Source organism: Carcharodon carcharias, chromosome 19 (genome assembly GCF_017639515.1).
Source record: "Carcharodon carcharias isolate sCarCar2 chromosome 19, sCarCar2.pri, whole genome shotgun sequence".
NCBI lineage: Eukaryota > Metazoa > Chordata > Chondrichthyes > Lamniformes > Lamnidae > Carcharodon > Carcharodon carcharias.
In genome coordinates, this window is record NC_054485.1 from 109131144 (window position 1) to 109154488 (window position 23345).

The 23345-nt window shown below is 43.2% G+C and overlaps 1 protein-coding gene across 1 annotated transcript in view; it reads left to right on the forward strand.

Moving 5' to 3' along the window:
• The first annotated feature begins 4510 nt into the window (after positions 1 to 4510).
• Positions 4511 to 23345, forward strand: part of LOC121291328 (zinc-binding protein A33-like) — a 29694-nt gene continuing 10859 nt past the window's right edge. Inside the window, exons 1-5 of the mRNA XM_041212399.1 lie at positions 4511 to 4921; positions 5013 to 5108; positions 5202 to 5435; positions 8319 to 8341; positions 8441 to 8556. Of these exons, the coding sequence (XP_041068333.1) occupies positions 4511 to 4921; positions 5013 to 5108; positions 5202 to 5435; positions 8319 to 8341; positions 8441 to 8556 (880 nt within the window). The remainder of the gene's footprint in view (positions 4922 to 5012; positions 5109 to 5201; positions 5436 to 8318; positions 8342 to 8440; positions 8557 to 23345) is intronic.

Below are 23345 nucleotides of genomic sequence, written 5' to 3' on the forward strand. Positions count from 1 at the left end.
ATGTCCCCATGTCCATATATCCTCACAGATGTGGCTATGGGTACCCGCATGGGCCCAGTTATGTCAGTCTTTTTGTCGGGTATGTGGAACATTACTTGTTCCAGACCTCTCTCACCTTCACATGGTCCATCTCTGACATTACCTTTCCTTTCCTTGATCTCTCCATCTCTATTTCTGGTGATAAACTCTCTACCAATATTCATTACAAGCCCACCGGCTCCCACAGCTATCTTGGCCACAGATCCTCACACCCTGCTTCCTGTAAGGATTCCATCACATTCTCTCAGTTCCTTCACCTCCATCGCATCTGTTCTGATGATGCCACCTTCCAAAGCGGCACTTCTGACATACCTTCCTTTTTCTTTAACTGAGGGGCCGTCTCCACTGTGGTTGACAGTGCCCTCAACCGTGTCTAATCCATCTCCCGCATCTCTGCCCTCACCCCTTCCACTCCCTCCCAGAACCATGATTGGATCCCCCTTGTTCTCACTTTACCCCCCTCCAGCCTCTGCATTGAAAGGATCATCCTCAAACATTTTCGATAACTCCAGCATGATGCCACCACCAAACACCCACCCTGTCAGCATTCCATAGGAACTGTTGCCTTTGTGACACCCTCCATCACCCCAAACTCCTCACCCCCTTCCCACAGCACCTTTCCATGCAATCACAGAAGGTGCAACTGCCACTTTACCCCCTCCCTCCTCGCTGTCCAGGGCCCCAAACACTCCTTTCAAGTGAAGCAAAACTTCACTTGCACCTCCTTCAGTTTGGTCTATCGCATTCACTACTCCCAATGTGGTTTCCTCTACATTGAGGAGGTAAAACGCAGTCTGGGTGACCGCCTTTTGGGGCACTTTCGCTCAGTTCGCTTGATTTTTATTTTTTATTTATTTCTTTTTATTTATTATACTTTATTATCCTTTTTCCAAAAACACATCCGCCCACCAACCGGGCCACTTGTTACTTGTTTCTATGTTGTGCTTTCACAAAGCACTGACCCTTGTTCTGCGATTAACACATTCTGCTGTTATCTGCACCTTCTTTAATCTTTACCACTACTATTAACACCCCCTTTGGCCTTTGTCCATTACATCCTTGTCAATCTGTCCTTAGCTCCCACCTATCCCTGACCTTCTACCTTGCTCCACCTGCTCTACCCCCTCTTAAATAGTATAAAATCCATCACTTTTCTACGATTCTTCAGCTCTGAAGAAGACTCATGCAGATTCGAAACATTAACTCTGTTTCTCTCCCCACACATGTTGCCAGGCCTGCTGAGTTTTTCCAGCATTTTCTGGTTTTATTCCCCAGAATAACAGCCAGGGCTTCTGGATAACTAGTCCAATGACATTACCTCAACACCACTGTCTATTTCTTAATAGTGAGGAGTTAGGATGGTACTGAGCAGTGAGTGATCATCAATGAACATCCTTTAACACTCCCTTTGTCCTGTGCCCATGCCATCCCCACTTCTGAACTCATAACAGAGGGAAATTCATTGATGAAGCAGCTGAAGATGGTTATGCTGAGGCCATTGCCCTAGTGACTTCTGGAGTGAAGTTGATTGGCTTCCAACAACCCATTCATCTTCCTTTGCTCTATACATGACTCGAAATAGTGCACAAGTTCTCCCCTGATTCTCATTGACTTCAATTTTACCTGATGCCACTCTTGGTTAAATGCTGCCTTGATGTCAAGGGCAGTCACACTCACATCACCTTTGGAATTCAGCTCTTTTCTCCATGATTGGACCAAGGGTGTAATGAGGTCAGGAGCCTAGTGACCTTGGTGGAATGTTAACAGAGTGTTGGTGAGCAGGTTATTGCTGAGTAAGTGCTGCTGGATAGCACTGTGAATGGCCTCTTATATCTCTGCAGATGACTGAGAGTAGTCTGATGAACCTTTAATGGATGGGGTTTGTCATTTTTTTGTGGAAAGGACACACCTGGATAGGTTTTCTATATTGCAGTGTTGTAGATGTTGTAGCTTGTATTGACAATATGCATAGGATCCTGCTCACCAATATGAAATCATTTGAAAATTGCCTGGGTTTATTCACACTGCACTTGTAAAGGAGGAAAATTACAACAGACACTGGAGTATTGGTTGATTTCATATAAAAGTTGACCTCCGAATTTTAGTGAAAAGATCCAAACTCTTCGTACTTACCACCCGCTCAGCACTGATTTCAAACCCTCCCTGGAGCAAACCTACTAATTCATTGACAGAATCATAGACTAACACACCACTGAAGGCAGCTGTACAACTTCTCATATCTGCATGTCAACTTGTGATTTAAAGGCTATGACCTCACTGATGCACTCTGCATTCCTGTCAATCCCACCCTCTAATATGGCAACAACATAGGGGTAACAGGAAGGAACAGCAGATATACAGCCCAGTTCAAAGATTAAGTCATTGAGATTGCAGAGCAGAGAAACAATTGTGCAGCAGCTAGGGGGTTCACGGTATCAGAGAAGAACATTAGAGATTGGAGGAAGCTCTCCACACAGCTCATGCGGGTGCCTAAGAATAAATGTGCAAACAGAGGAAAGCCCAGCATGTGGCCACAGATGGAAGGTGAAGTTGCAAAATACAAAATCACCAGAATGGGCTCTCAATTTCTCACACATTTATCCAAATCTTCACCTAGGTAAAAGCAGGAAAATTAGGAATTGCAGATTTCAAAGCCAGCCCTGGGTGAATATGGATTGGTCTGAATTGGGGATATGGATGAGCCTCCTGTGAACTTTGATATGCCAGCCAGACAAATGGTGAGCAAAGCTGGAGAGAAAATAATGTTAGTGAAGACAATTGCTCTCAAAAGTAGTGTTGCCGTCTATGTCTGACAGGACAAAGCTCAGGCTAACGGTGATATTAAAGTGAAATATCCTCCCCAAACAGCAAAGGAGAAGTTGTCCACATTCCTGATTAAGGATGGATGAGGGTAACTTGAAAATATGGCTGAGGTAAGTTTGGAGTTTCCGTCCAGGTGGTTTATATACAGAAAAATGTCGCCTCATCTGGGACATGATCAGATCAGACCTTGTCAATGACGTTGTGGCTGAAGTTAGATCATGACACATTGATATTTCAGTGATTCCTGGTGGTCCAACTAGCCTTATTCAACCATTGGATGTCTCTCTAAACAAGCCTTTCAAGGATAGTATGAGTGAAAAGTGAAATGACTGGATGATCAGAGGGGAGAAGATATTTTGCAAGAGAGGCAGCAAATGGGCTCTGACGTTCGCAACTCTGTGTGAATAAGTTGTGGGCCTGGGATGAAATCAGAATGGAGGTTGTCATCAAATCATTCAACAAACGTGGGCTATCCAATGCACTTGATGGGACAAAAGATGATTATTTATGGAATAATACGGCCGATGCCGAAGTGATTGCTGATGAAGATAATGTTGATGATCCATATTCTGATGCCATTCAAGAAGCAGATTGGGACGTGTTATTTGGTTCTGAAGATGAGGAGAAGGAGGGTGATTTTTATGCATTTTAATTCATGCTCTGCTGTTAAGTAGAATTCTTTTCTGTTCTGTGAAAATACTGAATGAAATTATACAAATTTATAGAGATCACTCTTGTTTTTGATAAATGCATGCATTTAGTTCACAGAAATTCATGTCTGTCTCCATGAAGGTTATTATTTATATATAAATAAAAATTCAATAATTAAAAATACTTTGTGGCTTATTTTGCATCACTTTTGGGAGAGGGATTAACAGGAACAGTGTCGGACTTGGCAACTCCGCGATAGAGAGACGGTGGGAGATGGTGGATTTCAAACCATCCAAAATGTCACTCATGTAAAAGTTGACCTCTTTACTTTTTGACTAAAAATTAATCTTAGGAACTCTTACACAAAGGAACTTTTACACAGACATATAAAGTATGTCAATGGACAGCTGATACAAATAAATTCCCTGCCAAAAGTTGCAGGGTTGGTTCCAGCAATGATACAGAGGCACATGTCTCTTCCCAAGTGACCAGTGATAGAATGTTCAATATTGTGGACTTAAAGGGACAGGACAGAATGCACTGTACAATAGATTTCAGATTGTGTCCCATGCGTTTTAAGAACATATTCAATGTCCAGTCCCGGTGAGGTGGTTACAATTGCTTTGAGGCAGAAGTAAATGGAGAGCAGCAGGATTCCTGTCACTCACAGGGTTAAAACTCCGCTTCCACCCACCCTCTCTCCAGCCACCCCCACTGCCCAACCCTCCACGGACTTTCACCCTCCACGAAATTCTCCCTCCACGGACTTTCACCCTCCTCTCTTGCGTTCAATTATTCTTCAGCCCTCTCGCTAAGGTTTTCCTCGCTATCACTCCAGGTTTGGCCGCCCAGTGTAAAATAAATAAACTAGCGGACAATAATAATTCCCTGAGTATTGCTGTGAACTTCATCAGGAAATTGCTGAGCTGAAGATTTTCACCAGCTCAGTAACATCGACACTAAAAGGGGTTTGAATCAGGAAGTGCTGAGTGTGAACATGGCTTCCAGACAGCAAGAGGAGAGCTGGACTGAGCAGGCAATTTGTCCCATTTGTCTTGATTTCTTCACTGACCCGGTTTCACTGGAGTGTGAACACAACTTCTGCCGCTCCTGTATCACCCAGTGTTGGGAGAAGAAGGGGACAAACTCCTGCTCGGAATGTAGACAGGAGTATCCGGAAAGAAACCTCAGAGGCAGTCAGGTCTTAGCGAATCTGGCTGAGAAAGCTCGAGAATTAAAGCTGAATCCGAAAGAGAAGGAAAGTAAACTTCACTGTGAGGAACATGAGGAAGAACTGAAGCTGTTTTGTGAAACTGACAAGAAATTGATCTGTGTGAATTGTGTGGCTTCGCGGGAACACAGAGAGCACCGCTTCATCCTGATTGAAGAAGCTGTTGGAATGTACAAGGTAAAAGGGAACAGTTTTGATCATCTGATTATTTGATCACATTTTCATGGTCTCACACTTTTATTTTCTGATTTTTCTCTTCCAATCCCAGGATCGGGTGACATCTTCCTTCGATTCTCTCACACAGAAGAAATCGACGGTTCTAGAAATGGAGCAGCAGCAGAAACAGGAGATTTCCCAAATTAGAGTAAAGCCTCCCTGTGCTGACCTTCCAAATTTAATTCATTATTTTATTGTTTTTATTACAGAAACATATTATTTTTAACGTTTCTTCTTCTAGAAACAGTCGAACATTCTGCAGACCCACATCACATCCGAGTTCACTAAAATGCACCAGATTCTCACTGAGAAGGAACAGCGTTTAATCCGAGATCTCAGGGAAGAAGAGGGAAAAATTCTAAAAACAATGGAGAGAAATCTTCGTGAAATTCAGGAGAATTTAAATTCTATTCAGGAGAAACTCTCAAAGTTGGAAAAACAGTTGGAACAAAAAGATGGAGTGATATTTCTGAAGGTGAGGGATTATATTTCAGTTTAGTTCAGTGAAAGTGCACAGTCACAGCATGATCCACACGAGCCTCCTCCCATCCCACTTTATTCCCCCTGTCAATATATCCTTCTGCTTCTTTCCCCCTCGTGCTTATCGAGCTTCGGCTTAAATGCATCTTTCCCATTGGTGGGCGGAATTTAATATTCTCCCACCAGGTGAGTTTGGTGGTGGGAGGCCCCTTCCAGCCTCTGACCGGGTTAAGTCCATACCGGGAAGGCTGGTGAATTGCCTTCCCACTTACAGTTGAGCCACTTAAGTGCTTATTTAAGGATCTGATCTCACTGTCGCTGGTATTCCCCCAGCGGCAGGCAGGTAAATATATCACCAAGAGGGAAGCTCAAAACACAAACTCAGTCAGAGTTGTTGCTGCGTTTCTCTGGGGGTCCCTCATTCAAAGACACTCAGTGACTGATTGAGGGATCTTTGTGATGGTGATTTTGAAATGCTGAGAGCCACTCTGTTGTCCTTGTCTCCTCCCACCTTCCTCCCTCCGACCCAATGTCCTTGTCCTCCCTCTCTCCCCTCCCCCTTACCCGCCGGTCCCCACTTCCCACACCCACCAATCCCCAATTTTCCCCCAACCCCCACCCACCCAGCCCTCCCACTTCCCCCTCCCTCCCCACTTCATCCCCACTTCCTCCATCTCCACTTCCCCTCCCCACTACACCCCCATCTCCCCCTCCCCACTTCCCCCACCTCTCCCCACTTCCCTCCCCACTTCCCCTACACCTCCCCACTTCACCCCCACTTACCCCGTCCCCTTCTCCAATTCCCCCCACCCCTCCCCACTTCCCCCCACCCCTCCCCACTTCCTTTCCCCACTTTCCACACCCACCCCTCCCCACTTTCCCCCTACCCCTCCCCACTTTCCACGCCCACCCATCCACACTTTCCCCCACACCCCTCCACACTTTCCCCCACGCACCCCTCCCCACTTCACCCCCACCCCACCCCACTTTCCCCCCACACCCCTCCCCACTTTCCCCCCTGCACCCCTCCCCACTTTCCCCCCACACCCCTCCCCACTTCCCCCCCACCCCACCCCACTTTGCCCCCACCCCTCCCCACTTTGCCCCCACATCCCTCCCCACTTTGCCCCCACCCCTCCCCACTTTGCCCCCGCATCCCTCCCCACTTTCCCCCCACCCCTCCCCACTTTCCCCCCACCCCACCCCACTTTCCCCCATCCCACCCCACTTTCCCCCATCCCTCCCCACTTTCCCTCCTCCACCCTTCCCCCTCTCCCCCTCCCCCACCCCTCCACCTCCACTCCTCCACCACTCCACCTCTCCCCACTTTCCCCCCTCTACCCCAACCCCTCCCTTTCCCTCCCTCCCCACCTCCACACATCCACACCCCTCCACCCCTCCCCACCTCCACACCCCTCCACCCCTCCCCACCTCTACTCCCCTCCCCACCTCCACACCCCTCCCCACCTCCACACCTCTCCACCTTTGCCTGTAACCATCAACCCATAATCCCCCGCCATCCATCACTCACCTGTGGCCCAGGTCCCTCCATGCTCCTGGGACTCTGGTGGGTGCATTACTGGTACCAGCCATCCCCTCCCCAGTGGTGCTGCTGAGCAATGAAGAGCTTCCAGCCTCTGATTGGTTGGCAGCTCTCAATGGGCGTGACCTTCACCCCTCTCTTCATCTCAGGGAAGTTCTGCCGCTGTCCAATTGAGAGCCTGATTGCCACAGCAGACCCTCCCAAAAACAGATGACCCTGGGCTCTCTCCAGCTCACCAGCCAGCGGACAAGACTCACGTGGCTCACATTAAATTCCACCCAGTGACTCCATTGTGACAGTTCCACTTTCTCATCATCTTTGTGGTAAAGAACAAAGAACAAAGAAATGTACAGCAGAGGAACAGGCCCTTCGGCCCTCCAAGCCTGCGCCAATCATATTGCCCATCAACTAAAATATTTTGCACTTCCGGGGTCCGTATCCCTCTATTCCCATCCTATTCATGTATTTGTCGAGCTGCCTCTTAAACACCGCTATCGTACCTACTTCCACCACCTCCTCTGGCAGCGAATTCCAGACACTACCCTCTGCGTAAAAAACTTACCCCACTTATCTCCTCTATACTTTTCTTCTCTCACCTTAGACCCATGTCCCCTAGTAATTGACTCTTCCACCCAGGGAAAAAGCTTCTGACTATCTACTCTGTCCATGCCATTCATAATTTTGTAAACTTCTATCAAGTCGCCTCTCAATCTCCATCGCTCTAGTGAGAAAAATCCGAGTTTCTCCAAACTCTCTTCATAGCTAATAACCTCCAGACCAGGCAGCATCCTGGTAAACCTCCTCTGCACCCTGTCCAATGCCTCCATATCCTTCTGGTAATAAGGTGACCAGAATTGCACGCAATATTCCAAGTGTGGCCTAACCAAGGTTCTATATAGCTGCAGCATGACTTCCCAGCTTTTATACTCAATACCCCTGCCAATGAAGGCAAGTTTCTCCTGAACTCCCCATTGGGTTTATTTGTTACAATATTATGTTTAATGACCCTATTTTTGATCTCCCGACAAGTGGAAACATCTTCACTAAATCTATCGAATTGACCCCTTTCATAATTTTAAAGATCTCTATCAGGTCTTCTCTTTTCTAGAGTAAAGTTGATCAATCTTTGCTGTTAGTTCTAGCTTCTTAGAATTAAAAACAGACTTACAAGCACTTTCTCCTGTGTTTCTATATCCTTTATGTAACATCCTCTTTCTTTTCCACGTCTGCACCAATCAGAATTGACAATTCTCAGCCGCTTGTGACAATGTGAGTGCAATTCCTGCTTTCAGGATAGAGACAGTCAAACTCAGACTTGTGTTTTGTTTATTTCAGGAGGAAGTATCTCGGAAGAGGAGGTAGGACATAAACTTTTCTGAAAAACTCAGTGCAAGTTGGTAACTTTACTCAGGAAAGTGTTTATGGTCAATTTATACTCAATTGTTTAATATTTACAGGATTAGCGATGAGGGTAGTTCGCTGTCACTAGCAGATGGTGTCCTGTCCATCGACAAATTCAACAGCCCTTTACCGTTTCCAGTGTGGAGAGAAATGTTGGATGCCATTAACCCTGGTAAAAGTCAGATAAGTTCCTTTGTCCTGATTTATAACTGATAATTTGAATCATTATATGTAAAAGCATCAAACAGAGTGGGCAGTGTTTAATGGAGGCCACCAGCTGGAGACCCACTGAGAGCCCTCATGTCACCTCTTCTCGGGAAGGCCCAACACATCAATAGCTACTCAGGCACTTGACAGGGCAGAGGCGGGCCTGCCCCAGGATCAAGGACCCTGGGCACAGAGGTCCCTCCTGCTGAGAGCAGCCAGCCAATCAGAGGCTGCCAGAGGAAGTGGCTGCTGCAGGTATGAAACTGACCCAAGGCCTCAGATCATGGATGGACCCAGGCACAAAGGTGAGTGATGGCTGGAGGGGCTTTGCGGTGGAGGGAGTTCAGTAGCAACGGCCCATGCAGGGGTTTTATTTCTCCTTCCCGAAGTCAGGTCCATCGATCAGTCACCGAGTTCCTTTGAACGAAGCAACCCGGGAGACAGAAAGCAACCCTGCACAGGCTTGTTGCCAAGCTGCTCGTTTGGTGATTAGCTCAGCCCACTGCTGGGTTAATGCCAGCAGCGGCAGATCAGGCTCTTATGTGGGCATTAAGTGCCCACTTAGGGCCTCAACTGGCAGCTGGGCAATTTGGCCACCCACAGGCCTGCCCAACCTGGACTTAATTGGGGTGGAGGCAGGAAGGTGACAGGGTCCAAACCCAACCCCCTCCTGCCTGACTAAATGGCCCCACTGCCAAAGTTGCCACAGAGGAGGGCATTAAATTCCACCCAGTATATTTAAGTACTTGGTTACAAAGGATCATAGCTAAAAATGTTTCTGAATAGAATGAAAATCTGATTCATGCACCTAATCCAACCTTTAAAATGCATCACCTTTAACTGGTCAGCTGATGAAACCATTGTCAGTGGGTGGGGTGGGGGGCTGGGTGGTCATTAGGGGGTGGTCAGTGGAGGAATGGTCATTGGTGGAGTTTGAATGGTTAGTGGGCATTTGTCAGTTAGGGATTGATCAGTGCAGGCAGGGGTCAAGTGGTCAGTAAAGCAGTGATCAGTGGGGGGTAATGCTCAGTGGGTGTTTGGGTGGTTAGTGGGGGTGTGGTCAGTGGGGGTATTTGTGTGGTCTTTGGGGAGGGTTGGGTGGTCAGTGATGGGATGGACTAGTGAGATGAAGTAGTTAGTTGGGGGGATGGGTGGTCAGAGGAAGTTGGTCAATGGGGGTGTGGGTGGTCAGAGCGGGGGTGGTCAGTGGGAGGCGTCAGGCAATCAGAGGGGGTTGGTCAATGAGGTTAGTTGGGTGAGTGTGGGGGTAGTCAGGTGGGGGTTTTAGTTGGGGGTGGTGTTTTAGTTGGTGGAGGTTAGTCGGGTAGTTTGGATGATTGAGGGGCAGTCGGGAGGTCAGGCAGGCAGTTGGTGGTCGTTGGGGGGAAGTCGGCGTGTAGGTGTGGGTGGGGTAGGGTTATCAGGGATGATGTGGAGAGTAGTCGGAGTGGGGTTGTCAGGTAATCAAGGGATCCTGTGTGGGGAGTCAGAATGTCAGTACTACAGGGTTAGAAGTGATTTTAATACTTCTAAATTTTCCTGGGTAACTATTCCTGTAAGATAGTCATAACCCTCCGAAGTCTAGGATTTATGTCAGCGTTTCAGATGGTTCCCAGTGCAAGTAAATTGCACAACAGAAATTTGAACTTCCTGAGCAATTGCTGTGCAATCCTTACATGGGGACTTTCAGAAGTGGGTCCCCTAGCATGTCTTTGGGGTATCCCCCTTCACGCCCCCACTTCCCCTCCTTCACCCTGCCTTTCTCACTTCACCCCCATGCCCCCTTCACCCCCATCCCCCTTCCAACCCCCTTCCCCCTAATTACAGCCCTCCCCCCCCCACCCCCCCTCCCTCCAGGTACAACACCCCTGAGATCAGAAGTTATGGGCCATAATGTTTTCTTTAAAAGTTACTTTCTTACATATCTTTGTGTCATAAGCAAATTTAGTAACCATACTTTCAATCCTGACATCCAAGTCATTGATATAGATTGTAAATGGTTGAGACCTCAACACTGATCCCTCTGTCCCTTTACTCCTTACATCTTGTCAACCCAGAAATGACCCATTTATGCCTAATCTCTGTTTCCTCTTAGCTAACCAATCCTCTATCCATGCAAATAAGTTACCCCCACACTATGAGGTTATATCTTGTGTATCTAAGTGCAGCACATCCATAGGTTCTCCTTTATCTATTTTGCAGCGGCAGGATCAGGCGAGATGCATCCTGGGGGATTTTAATCAGCAAATAGACTGGGAAAATCAAATGGGCAAAGGCAGACGAGATGAGGAATTCATAGAATGTTTTCGGGACAATTGCTTAAAGCAGCACCTTCTGGTACCAACCAGAGAGCAGGCTATACTAGACCTGGTGTAATGCAACAAGATAGGATTAATTAATGACCTCATAGTGAAGCTGCCCTGAATAGCACCAATTATAATATGATTGAATTTTACATTCGGTTTGAAGGAGAGAAGAGTGGGTTCAAGACTAGTATTTTAGACTTAAATATGGGAAATTATTAGGGCAAGAAAGCACAGCTAGCTAAACTGAATGGCCAAATTCGGTTAAGGGATAGGGCAATAGAGATGCAGTGATGGACATTTAAGGGGCATTTCAGAATACACAGAATAGATACACTCCAACAAGAAAGAAAAATTTCCAAAGGGAGGACCCACTATCCGTGCTTAACTAAAACAAAATTAAAGAGAGTATCAAACTTAAAGAAAAAGCTGGTAATTGCACAAGGATGGATGGCAGTTCAGAAGATTGGGCAGATATAAAAAAGCAAAGAATGACCAGAAGATTGATAAGGAAGGAAAAATTAGAGTACATGAGAAACCTGGCTAGAAATATAAAGACAGATAGTAAGAGTTTCTATAGATATTTTAAAAAAGAGTTAACAAAGAATGTTGGTCCTATAGAAAGTGAGTCTGTGAAAATTATAATGGAAAATAAAGAGATGGCAGATGAATTGAACCAGTATTTTGCATTGATCTTCACTGTAGAGGATACAACTAATATCCGGAAAAAGCTGTAATTCAGAAAATGGAATGGAGGGAGGAACTTGGGAAAATTACAATGACCAGGGAAGTGGTACTGAGAAAATTGATGGAGCTGCAGGATGACAAGTCTTCGGTCCTGGTGAACTATATCCTAGGGTCTTGAAAGAAGTGGCTAATGAGCTAGTTGATGTGTTTTAACTTTCCAAAATTCGCTAGATTCTGGGAAGCTTGCATTAGAGTGGAAAATAGTGACTGTAACTCATTTATTCAGAAAAGGAGGGAGATAAAAGCAGGAAACTCCAGGCCAATTAGCTTAGCATCTCTCATATGGAAAATGTTAGAAGCTATTGTTAAAGATTTATAGCAGGGCACTTGCAAAAATTCAGGATAATCAGGCAAAGTCAACTTGGTTTTGTTCAAGGGAAATCATGTTTAACCAATTTATTGGAGTTCTTTGAAGAAGTGATGTATGTTTTGGATAAAGGGGAACTGATAGATGTACTGCATTTAGATTTCCAGAAGACATTTGATAAGGTGCCACGTCAAAGGTTATTGCGGAAAGTAAAAGCTCATTGTGTAGGGGGTAACATATTGGCATGAACCGAAGATTGGCTAGCTAACAGGTAACAGAGGGTGGGTAGAAATGGGTATTTTTCTGGTTGGCAAGATATAACAAGTGGTGTGTCAAAGGGATCAGTGTTGGGGCCTCAATGTTTTTCAATTATATTAACAACTTAGATGAAGGTACCAAAGGTATGGTTGCTAAATTTGCTGATGACACAAAGATCGGGAGGATAGTAAGATGTGACGAGGACACAAGGAGGCTACAAAGGGGTGCAGATAGCCTTATGACTGCAGCTGATGTTAGTGCTGAGCAAGCCAGATCTCAAATTGAAATCCGTCTCGGCTGATCGTAATTTTTTCCCTGTATTGTAGAAAAAAGGAGGGAAAGCTACTAAACACAAGCACAGGACTGCAGTGATAACTTTTATAAATTGGAGAGTTAAAATGTTTATTCAAAGAAAGAAAAGATAAAACTGAAACGTACAAGATAAAAGATACAGTTAGCAAAAATCTTACATATAACTCCCAAAATGCTTTAACAAAGGTATGCAATAAGACTATCATTTTTGCAACAGCCCTGAAAGATTCTTAATCATAAAATCCAGAAAATATTACAAACCGAGAAATTGCTTTCACTCTAAACAGAAGTACAATCCATGACTTCCAGAACAAACCCACACTGATTTGGTTTTCTTCAAAAGAGAAATTCAAAACAAACTGTTTCTCAGGACAAATATTCTCCTTTCATGTTCTATTTTACCTCTATTTCAGGTCAATAAAACTTAAAACGCCTGCCTCTACTTACTCACGAACTCCTGTAAAATGCAAATGTTCTTTAATACCTTTGAGACTCCTTTGAAATGCAACAACTACAAATTAATTTCATTATGTCATTTTGAAGCATAAATTCAATTTCTTCCTGAACTTGAGCTAATTTTGCCAGATTTAATCTATATGCATGTTGCCTTATTGAAACTGACTTTCCCACATTAACATCATGCATGGTTAAAATTGTACTCCCTATTCTCACAAATTGACTTTTGTGACTGCAACAGGTTTTGTAAGCCACTTTTACAATTCTCTAGAAGGTAACTTAATATTACATTTAAATTCTTAAGTAATACCCTACTTTCCAATTTAATCAGAGGAAGATAAATTTCAGAATTTTTAAATTTTGTTCTATCCCCTGAAAACTCTTCTCTTCCTTCCTTTTTAACTACAATTATTAGCACTTCCTTCTGTTTATCCTGCCTGTCAAAGTAACAATTTAGCATGTTCACATGGCACAGACACTGACTCTTTCTCCTATCTGAATGATGTGGTTGGTACTCCAGTTTCTTTTCAATCTGGTAATGTCCCCTGAACCTTGCCTTCAATGTTTCACCTGAGACTGGCAACAACACCAGAACTTTCTCTCTAGCAACAAAGCTACGAGCTTTTGCCCTTTTATCTGTATTCACTTTCATTACTTACTGAGATAAATTTAAATAGCCCCTGGCTCACTCACATGCACTAATTAACCTTTCTCTGGATTTTGTTAAGTAATTCAGGAGGGTAGTTTTTAAAACTCTGATTTACTAATTTCTCTGGAATCAGCTTGAGTGGTCCCCTTATTCCGTGACACTGGAACATAGGAACAGGAGAAGGCCATTCAGCCTGTTGAGCATGCTCCACCATTCAATATACTCATGGTGACTGAATACTTCAATGTCTTTCACCCACACTATTCCCATAAGCCTTTATATTATTGTTAATCAGAAATCTATCAATCTCTACCTTAAATGTACTCAATTACTGAGCTTCTACGGTCCTCTGGGGTAGAGAATTCCAAAGATTCACAACATCCTGAGTAAAGAAATTTCTCCTCATCTCAGTCCTAAGTGGCTTCCCCCTTATTTTGAAATTGTGTCCCCTGGTTCTAGACTCCCTAACCAGGGGAAACATCTTACCTGCATCTGCCCTCTCTCTTTTAAGTATTTTGTATGTTTCAATGAGATCATCTCTTATTTTTCAAAACTCTAGAGAATACAGGCCCAGTTTACCCATTCTCCCTTCATAAGATAGTCCTGCCATCCTCGGAACAAGTCTGATGAATCTTCATTGCACTCTCTCTATGGCAATATTATCATTTCTGAGGTAAGGGGACAAAAACTGCACAAGGTGCTCTAGGTGCGGTCTAACCAAGCTTCTATACAACTGAAGCAAGACTTTAAATAAATAAATTAAATTAACTCAAATGGACTGAACTTTGCTGACTCATTGGGGGCATTCTTAATAGCAAACAACAAGAATGGAATCCCTTGATCCCAATCATGAGGATATTCTTGACCATAAATGCTAATCATGGTTTTTAAAGTTTGATGCTGCCTTTCCAAAGCAGCTTGAGATTCAGGGTGATAAGCAGATGGCCAAACTATTCCAAACTGCTCATTACTTCCTTAAGCAGCTGGGACATGAAATTTGAACCCTGATCAGATTGTATTTCTTTTGGTAATCCATATCTCGTAAAGAATTTAATTAATTCTTCTACAGTCACCTTTTCTGTGATTTCCTTAAAGATATTGCTTCTGGATATCTCATGGGCACATCCATGATCATCAGTAAATACTGATTCCCACAGTTAGTAAGAGGGAGGTGTCCTATGCAGTCAATCAGGACCCTATTAAAAGGTTCCTCAAATGCTGGAATAGGAATTAAAGGTTTAATTACTGCTTGAGGTTTTCCTACCAGTTGACATGTGTGGCATTTCTGACACAATTTAATGGCATCTTAATGTAGTCCAGGCCAATAGAAATGTTTTTGTATTTTAGTTTGGGTTTTCCGAACTCCCAAATGTCCGGCCATTGGGTTTTCATGAGCCAACCTTAAAATTTCATTCCAATAACCAGATGGATTTACTACCTGGTGGACTACGGCCCACTTTGTATCTGCAGGGACTTGAGCTGGTTTCTATTTCCTCATTAGTACATTGTCCTTGAGATAATAACACTTTGGAATGTATTCTACCCCAGTTTCAGGACAAGCTGTCAGATACAGCTCTTTTATTTCTGGATTCTTCTGTGGTAACATCACCAAATTTGATGGACTTAACATTTCAGCCTCATTCTCTCTAACCTTCTCTTCCTGGGATAACTTTTCAAAAATTGACCCAACCAACTGAACTTCAGCATCCTCCCCCTTTCTTTTAGATTCTTCCTCTTCCTGTCTAATTTTTTGTGCCTGTGATCTCATCACCACACAATCTGGAAATAACGCAGGACGGTCTAGTTGTAAAACCTCAGTAGACTGTGTTTCAAATGGTTCTTCCACCACTCTAGGGGTAGTGAATATTTGAGACCCAACATTATCATTTTGCAAAATGAACTGAACTCTGGTATTGGGCAGTTTCTCTACCACTCCAACAATTACTTCTTATGTCTTCAAATCATGTTTAACCCCACCCTGTACAATAGTACGGGTTTGAATTCACCACGTATTCCTCCAATTAACAATTTCTCCTGCAATACTTCTTCTGGCAGCAGATGGCACAATTCCATAATATTAGGGATGGATGTGCCAATATCTCTCAAAATTCTGATAGGCTTCCCATCCTCCTTTGAAATAATAGGAAACACGTTTCCCTCACACACAAAATCCTGTTTCAGAATTTCCCTGGGTTGGTTGGAAAACTCTCTGGCTAATTCTGGCTTCTCCTTTTGTACATATACAAATGCCATCAGTTTGTCACTAACTTGGTACTCAGTATTATGACACAGCAGTTGGTAAAGGCTGTTATTTAAAATCCCAGAGGGAAACTTTAAGCAACTGTCATAACCTATATTTTCAAGTGGTGTATTTTGAGTTGCAGCTCTAAATTCAGGAATAAGACCACCAGTTCTCAAGAGGTTTTTATATCAATGTAAATGAGACATTTATTAATTTACAACAAGGTATTAAACACATATACCTGGCTACAAATTACTACTTTCTTAGCCTTTTAACAAATTCCCAAGTAACCTCCACCAAGGCAACAACAACCCATAGAATTTAAACAGACACCAGGCTAAGCATTTTCACCTTACAAATTCAAAATGAGGTTCCTTTCACTTTGGTTCCTTTGCAGACAAGTTGTAGGTTTGCAGCTGCTTTGATGTTACATGTCTCTGCCCTGCACACACAAAACTGCTTTCTATTATACCCAGCACTCCCCTTTGAATGCAAATTCTGATTGTATCATCAGGCCCTTTGAACTCCACCTCTTCTAACAATAAAACCCCTTTCATAGTCCCAATTTTTTTAGTAATATAAGCATTGATTGGTGTCTCCTAGCTAGGTGCAAGATTTCACTCCCCTTCTTGAATGCTCGATTCAACAAAATGCAAATGTACCTCTCAAAACTATTATACATCAAAGCTCACAGGCTAGGGGGCTTTAATCCAATTAAACACACACAGACACACCCACAGACTAAACCTCTATTTAAAAAATATTAAATTCCAATAACATTATAAACATTAATAGCTTCATGATACTCAGATCCCAAAGCATTTTTATTTACAGAGTCCTTCCTAGTTCCTATCACTGCAATCAATTTCCCAATTAATTTCCAGAAATTTGACTTTGCATGTACAGCTTTATTGTAATGATAACAAATTATTTTCTTCACTTCACTTTTGGATTCTACTTTTCCATCTTTAGTAGGCTGGTGTCCTTCAGTCTGCTCTTTTCCCATCGCTAGGCTTTCTATATCTCCAATTCCTTTCCTGACCTCCTTACAAACCTTTTCCTACAATCAGTTGTCTGTGTGAGATATCACAGCAGCATCTTTGCCCCTTAATTTGTCTTTCATCTAAATAAGTTTTGATACTCATTGGAATACTATCTTGAAACTCCTCTTGAATTACCATCTCTCTTACATATCAAAATTTTGTTCCAACTTCAAAGAACAAAATCATTGCTCCCATAACATCTCCTTTTCCCTTGCAAACTCCACAAAAGCCTGATGAGGCCACCGGCTCAGAGTCCAAAACTTTAACTGATCAGCTTCAGGGACTAATTCGTAAGCATCGAGTGTGGCCTTCTTAATAACTTCATCATCCCCTGACTGGTCCACAATTAAACTTGTATACACATTTACCGCAATGCCCATCAAAACATTAAAGTCCAAGCATCTTTTAGCCACTTCAAATCACAGATACCTTTTCAAATGAGATGAAATATTTCTCAACTCCATCGTTTGCAAATTTAGGCACTAAACAAAGATTCGTCATCAAATCAAAGTTCTCAGCAGAACCAGATTCATTTCCTGATTTACCATTCCTTCTTTCACCCTTTAACTTAAGTTTCTCTTTTGCTAAATCATACTTCCTCTCTCTCTTTCTTCCTTTTCAATTTTTCCCTTTGTTATGGAAAGCAGGTGACGTTATTCTCTGAACAAGCCAAATCCCAGAGGAACACTTGTCTTACTGATCATAACGTCATTTTTCTATTTCAAAAAAGAGGGGGAAACTCCCAATCCCAGAAGTATAGAATCCCAGGGCTGGCGCAGGCGTCTTTGGTAGCCTGAATGGACAATATGGTGAGAAGGTCAAGCATCGGTTTCACGAGGTCGTGAAACCAGTTTGCAATTGTTTCCTCTGCCCATCGATGGCGAGCTGCGTTTACTGCCGGCGGAAGTCAGGAACCTCATTGTAATGTATCTGCATGTCAATATAAGCTGAGCTCACCGGAATCATCCCCCCACGCTGGATCATTTGATCACATCAGCGTGATTGAAACTCTATATAAGCGACGTGCACCTGGCGAGCTGCACTTCGCTCGCTACATCAAGGTTTGTTTGCCTCGTTTTGGGCAACACTTGCAGTCACCCGCGCCAGGCTTCACAGCGAAGGAAGGCTCACGGGCAGATCTCAACCTAGCAGACCAGCCAAAAGGCAGAGGTGGCTTCTCAACAATGGCAGGGCTAGGGCTTGCTTGGGAGAAGGAGAGAAGTAGCCTCAGGCAAGGGAAGAGGCTACAGGGCACGGGCAGTGCTGGGGAAGGGGGTATCCCAGGACGTGTGTGGGAGCACCTGTTGATCTGTGCAAGTGGCCTCAAGATGGTGAGAGCTGAGGAGGCAGCCTTCAGAGGATATCAGGCCAGATGGACACGTGAGTGAGAGAGTGAGTGGTGATATCCCTTGAGATGGCAGTGAGCGAGATACCAGTGAATGTGTGCTGGCCTTGTGAGCAAGTGAGTTTAGAGTTATGAGATGGTTGCCTTATCCTGGCTGCATGGATGCGATCATTCATCCTCTATTGACATTGGATGGCCAACCTTTCTGTGTAGAATTGGCACTGATCACCACCATCGCTGACAAAGCCAGAGTGACAATATTGCTGCCCCTCCTGTGGCCTGCGCTGTGGAGGAGATCATCACGAAAGGCCTCCACATTGCCCAAAAGGCACTCGAGGGATGCACCACTCAACCAGGGGGCTGAAGTCTCCTTGCCTTTCAGGACCATGTCTTTCTGTGCAGCAGTCCTGGGCTGGAAGCACTGAGAGGTGTGCGCACAGCTGCACTTTAACAGTGATGCCTGGCGTGCTGAAGTGGCGAAGTGACAGCTTGGCAGGTGAATCAGAGCCCACCCATCATCAAAACGCATGTTTCCCGGGAATGCATGATTAACGAGGCAGGATCGGGGTAATACAGCATGAAAAGCCGCCATTTTGGCTGGTGGGTAAAATGTCCTTTTTCTTGCCAGCTACCATACGTAATACAAACCAGTAACACTTCTAGGATATTAAAATCAAAAGATATATTAACAAGAAAAAATCTTAAGCACAAAGATTAAAATTACACAGTTAAAACAGTCTTCCAAAATATTCCCCCCAAAACACTACTTGATCAGAACACACAAATAAACTACTTGGTAACAGCTCCCTTATAGATATTAACCATAAAAATCCAGTAATATAACCCAAGGCAGAAACTGCTGTTACTTTAACAAAATATACCACATGACTTCTCGCTCCCTTCCACTCTGCTGCAGAACCGAAAGAAGTTCAGAAACAGACTGCTTTCTGAAAACAAAGACTTTTCTGCCTTGACACTTGATGGCTGCTTCAAACTCACAACTTTTCTCAGCACAGAGCTGGTCTCAGGACAACTCCCCCACACAGCTCAACTATACATCTCTCCTTAAATATCCTTTTCCCCTTTGATCTTAGACTCTTTTGTTCTAAGCACCTCTTTGAACTCATTTTTTCCAAAATATAAAAGTCCTTCATATTTTCCTATTGCCTCCACTTTCAGGTAAAATAAAATTTAATAACCTTCCCTTGTTTACTTATGAAACCTTTGTATGTGGTAAAAGTCCCTTGTTACTTCTAAGCCCCCTTTGAAATTTAACAGCTGAAAAGTCAAGTTCCTACTTATAAAGCAAATTTCAAACCCAACCTATTTACTTGCACATTCAGCTTCACCACAGCTTCTCCTTACAAATGCATGCATCTAGCTCCTTCCCCTTTCATCACTCTGCTCCCACAGACAAGCTGTCTTTCCTAACCTTCTCCCAGTTTAATTACACACACACACATACATACACACACACACACGCACACACATCCTTCTTTACAGAATGCCACCATATTTCCAAAAATATTTTAAAATCCATCTTCATCCATCTTCACACCTTTCAAATTCCATTTCTAAGCATTTCAGACTTTCATCTTTTTCCAACTCTCGCTCCTTCATTCTCATTCTTTCCTATTGCTCAAGCTTTTTCATTTGTGACAAAATTCAAGCTAGTACTAGCTCTGAGCCACCATTCTCAGGTTTCATATCTTTAAATTCCAGGTGCTGGGCAATGATTTCAACTACTTTATCTTTATGCACCTTTCCTCTAACTTTATCTCTAATGCATGCGCTAAGTCTCTTAATTGAAGCTTTGTCAGAACTTTCAAATTATCTATGGTTATACTGAAATGAAAGCAGAAGAGTCATACAGACTCAAAACGTTAACTCTGTTTCTCTGTCCACAGATCCTGCCAGCCCTGCTGAGTTTTTCCAGCATTTTCTGTTTTTAATCCATGCTAATACTGTTTTCCTTGAGAAAACTCTTAGCAACTGATAAAGCCATTTTGAGATCTGACCACTTCAATATCTTTCAACAAAAATCTCCTAGATTCAATATCCTCCATGTAGTCGTATCATTTAGATTCACAAATTCCAATTCACTCAAGGAGTTTTGATCCCACAAAGAGCCGCTGAATTTGTAATGACCGCAGCTGATGTTAGTGCTGAGCGAGACAGATCTCAGATTGAAATCCATCTTGGCGGATTGTAATTTTTTGCCTGCATTGTAAAAACGAGGAGAGAAAGCTACTAAGCACAAAAGCACAGGACTTCAGTGATAACTTTTATAATTTGAAGAATTAAAATTTTTATTAAAAGATATAAAAGAAAAGATAAAACTTAAACACACAAGATAATAGATATACAGTTAGAAAGAAATCTTGCAAAATAACCCCCAAAAAGCTTCATCAAAGGTATGCATTAAATTATCTTTTAGCAACAGCCCTTAAAGATTCTTAACCATAAAATGCAGGAAATATTACCCAAACTGAGAAATTGCTTTCGCTTTAAACAGAAATACAGTCACGACTTCCCAGAACAAATCCATGCTGATGTGGTTTTTCCCAAGGGAGATTCAAAGCAAACTGTTTCTCAGGACAAATATTCCCCTGACCCTGAACTGAGTTGCTTTCTTCAATTAAAAGACTATCACAACTTTTCAGTACACTCCAAAACACAGCAATTGGCTTTCAATGTGACTGCCCTGCCCACTGGAACTACTACAGCTGAAAGCTCATTGTCATAAATACCTTTTCACCCCCTTCATCTTAGTTCTCCATTGTTTTTAAATATCCCTTCGAAAACTCAGTTTGCCAAATATTAAAACCTTTCATGTTCCTATTTTACCTTTATATCACGTTAATAAAATTTAAAACCCCTGCCCATGTTTAGTCACTGATCTCCTGTAAAGTGCAAATGTTCTATAATACCTTTGAGACTCTTTTGAAATTCAACAGTTACAAATTCATTTCAAAACTTATCCCCAAAATGAGAATTTCAAATCTACTCAGATTCCTTGTAAATTAAGACCCACCATAAGAGGGTAACACTTTTAGTCTTTCATCTCTTATATTCTGCAGACAATCTGACTCCAACAACCTCTCCTTTGATTAGCCCTGGACACACACAGCTTACCCTTACCTACACAGAATATATACATAAACACAGATATATCATCACAATAGGTTAAGTGAGTGGGCAAAGACCTGGGAAATGGAGGATAATGCGGGCAAATGTGAAACTGTCCATTTTGCCAGCAAAAAGTTTTAAAAAGCATATTATCTAAATGGTGAGAGGTTGAAGAGCTCTGGGATGCAGAAGGATCTAGGTGTCCTAGTGTATGAATCGCAAAAAGCTAGTCTGCAGGTACAGCAAGTAATTAGGAAAGCTAATAAAATGTTATCGTTTATTGCGAGGGGAATTGAATATAAAAGTAGGGATGTTATGCTTCAGTTACGCAGGGCAGTGGTGAGACCACATCTGGAGTACGGTGTACAGCTTTGGTCTCCTTATTTAAGAAAAGATGTAAATGCGTTGGAAGCAGTACAGATAAGGTTTCCTAGGCTCATACCTGGAATGGGCGGGTTGTCTTTGAGGAAAGATTTGACAGGCTAAGCTTATTACCGTTGGAGTTTAGAAGAGTTAGAAGTGACTTGATTGAAACACATTGAGTGGTATTGACGGGGTTGATGTGGAGAGGATGTTTCCTCTCATGGGAGAATCTAGTACCGGGGCCACTGCTTAAAATTAAGGGTTCACCCATTTAAGACAGAAATGAAGAGAAATTTATTTTTCTCAGAGGGTTGAGTGTCTTTGGAACTCTCTTCCTCAAAGGCGATTGAAGCAGAGTCTGAATAATTTTAAGGCAGAGCTGGAGAGATTCTTGATAAGCAAGGGGATAAGAGGTTATTGGGAAATGTAAGTTGAGGTTACAGTCAGATCAGCCTTGATATTATTGAATGGCGCAGCAGACTTGAAGGGTCAGTTGGCATATTCCTGCTCCTAATTCGTGTGTATCTTCCACACAACTGTTTGCCAATCTGATTTTTCCAAACTGTACGTAGTTTAAAATCATCCATGATTATCGCTGTACTTTTCTCACAAGCACACATTTCCTCCTGTATATCCCATCCCAGAGTGCGGTTTGTGTTCGGGGGCCTATAAACCACCCCCACAAGTGACTTCCTGTGTTTACGTTTTCTATCTCTATTCAAACTGATTCTACACCTTGATCTTTAGAACTAAGGTCATCCCTCTCGAATATACAAATGCTATCCTTAAGGGGGAGGCAATGGTGTATTGGTATTGTTGCTGGATGAGTAATCCAGAGACCCAGGGTAATGCTCTGGGGTCCCGGATTCAAATCCTACCATGGAAGATGGTGGAATGGAATTCAATAAAAATCTGAAATGAAAAGTCGATGATGACCATGAAACCATTGTCAATTGTTGTCAAAACTGTTAATTGTTGTAAAAACCCATCTGGCTCACTAATGCCCTTTAGGGAAAGAAATCTTTTGTCCTTACCTGGTCCGGCCTACATGTGACTCCAGATGACGTGGTTCTGAAATGGCCTAGCAAGTCACTCACTTGTATCAAACCACTACAAAGCCAAAAAAAAGGAATAAGACTGGACCGGACGGACCACCTAGCATCCACCTAGCACTGGAAATGACAACGGCCCTGTTGACCCTGCAAAGACCTCCTTACTATCATCTGGGAGCTGGTGCCAAAATTGGGAGAGCTCTCTCACAGACTCTTCAAGCAACAGCCTGACATAGTCATCCTAAAGGAATCATATCTTACAGATAATGTTCCAGACATCACCATCCCAGGATGTGTCCTGTCCCCAAGCAGAGGTGGCAGCACAGTGGTAGACAGTTGGGAGGGAGTTTCTGGGAGTCCTCAACATCAACTCCAGACCCCATGCAGTCTGTTGGCATGAAATAAGGGCAAGGAAACCTCCTGTCCTCCCTCAGCTGTTGAACACCACTTGGAGGAAGCACTGAGGGTGACAAGGGCACAGAATGCACTCCAGGTGCACTCAATGTCCATCACCAAGTGTGACTCAGTAACACTACTACTGACCAATT